Source organism: Zingiber officinale, chromosome 4B (genome assembly GCF_018446385.1).
Source record: "Zingiber officinale cultivar Zhangliang chromosome 4B, Zo_v1.1, whole genome shotgun sequence".
Lineage (NCBI taxonomy): Eukaryota > Viridiplantae > Streptophyta > Magnoliopsida > Zingiberales > Zingiberaceae > Zingiber > Zingiber officinale.
In genome coordinates this window covers 121,623,387-121,624,841 of record NC_055993.1, presented here as the reverse complement: position 1 = coordinate 121,624,841, position 1,455 = coordinate 121,623,387, and the positions used below count along the sequence as shown (strand labels likewise).

General features: G+C 37.7%; 1 protein-coding gene across 1 annotated transcript; it reads right to left on the bottom strand.

The window, feature by feature from the left end:
* Positions 1 to 523: 523 nt before the first annotated feature.
* On the bottom strand, positions 524 to 955 carry LOC121978616 (mannose-specific lectin-like). The gene has a single exon (XM_042530938.1). It carries the CDS (start codon positions 953 to 955, stop codon positions 524 to 526), a length of 432 nt encoding a protein of 143 aa, XP_042386872.1.
* Positions 956 to 1,455: the final 500 nt, after the last annotated feature.

Genomic DNA, 1,455 nt, shown 5'->3' with positions numbered 1-1,455 from the left:
AGAATTATTTTATTCAATAAGAATTAATTCGAATGGAGTTCATTCCCTTGAATAACTATCCTCTGTGTTCCAATTAGAGATGGTCTCTAAAATTTTAATTAAATCTTCTCGTCCAAAATCACAAATATTAGCCAATAATACTGTTTCATATTAATTAATTAATTAGATTCCATGCCTTGTAATAATTTTAGTTTTTCAATCGATATGTGTTATTGCCTATTAGATTTCTTTGATTAATTATTTTTCTTTCGTTTTTTTTTCAACGCAATTTAACTTTTAAAAATACTAATAAAAGAGCAGAGCAAGTAGATACTTAATTAAGCTGATCGATGACGGAAACAACTTAACAGTAACATGCATGCACGTACAACTTAAGTACGTACAACATAAAAACATAAAAACGAGGCGACGTACCATGCATGCATGCATATCGCTAATTATTTATGCCTCGCTACCTTTTATTCTGTTTTATTTAATAGCTAGCGATCCATGCATGGTTAACTTACGACAGTGGTGAAGCCAACTAATTTTTAGTCACCATGGCGATCTTCCTGTTCGTGGGTTCACCCTCAGGGATAATCCATACAGGCCTGCTGTAGATGACGACGTTGCCGTCGCGCTGCAGGACGAGGATGCAGCCGGGGCTGGTGTTGAAAGTGAAATTTTCGCCATTCTCATCGTAGATGCGGAAGTAGTAGTCGGTATCGAGCCTGGCGTAGCAGCCTCGGCCGTTGACGAATTGGAAGGACCACAATTCCCTGCGGTTGTCGTTGCCGTTGTCGTAGAGGCCGAGCTTGCAGTGGTCCTGCATGATGAATTCATAGGTCCCTTCGGTGAGGGATTCGCCGGGTAACAGCTTGTCGCCGCGATAGAGAACGTTGTTGTTGGCCATGGCGGAAGGCAGGAGGATTCCGAGGAGGACAGCAGCAGCAGAGAGCGTGACAAGGGCAGCCATGGTTAAGCTAGCTACGGATATATCACTCACTAATTCACTCAAGTGATCGCTTGTTTAGAGTATCATGCCACTCCCATCTATTTATAGATGAGGATATATAGGAGGAGGTAAATTTAAAATACAGTTTCAAGAATCATTAATTGCTTACAAATTCATAGTATACGATAGCATTCAGTTTCCTTTACTACAATCAAATTATTCATATCGAGTGGTTGTGCTGTCGATAATCAAAGTAAATAATTTATCATTGATTTATAGCTAGAGTAGTATGACAAAACTAGCTAGCTAGCCAATAAATGCCCCTCCGGTTTAGGTTCTATTGGAAATGAAACTCGTATATGCTTCTAACCGTTCATGTTCATATCCATAAGATATACAGAAAAAGTTATTAACAAAAGACCAAAAAAAATTATATATTTAAAATTGATGATTGTGATTTATGTAGTAATTATAAATTGGAGATACGCTAAAGTGCATGTTTTTTAAATGTCAGTATAATA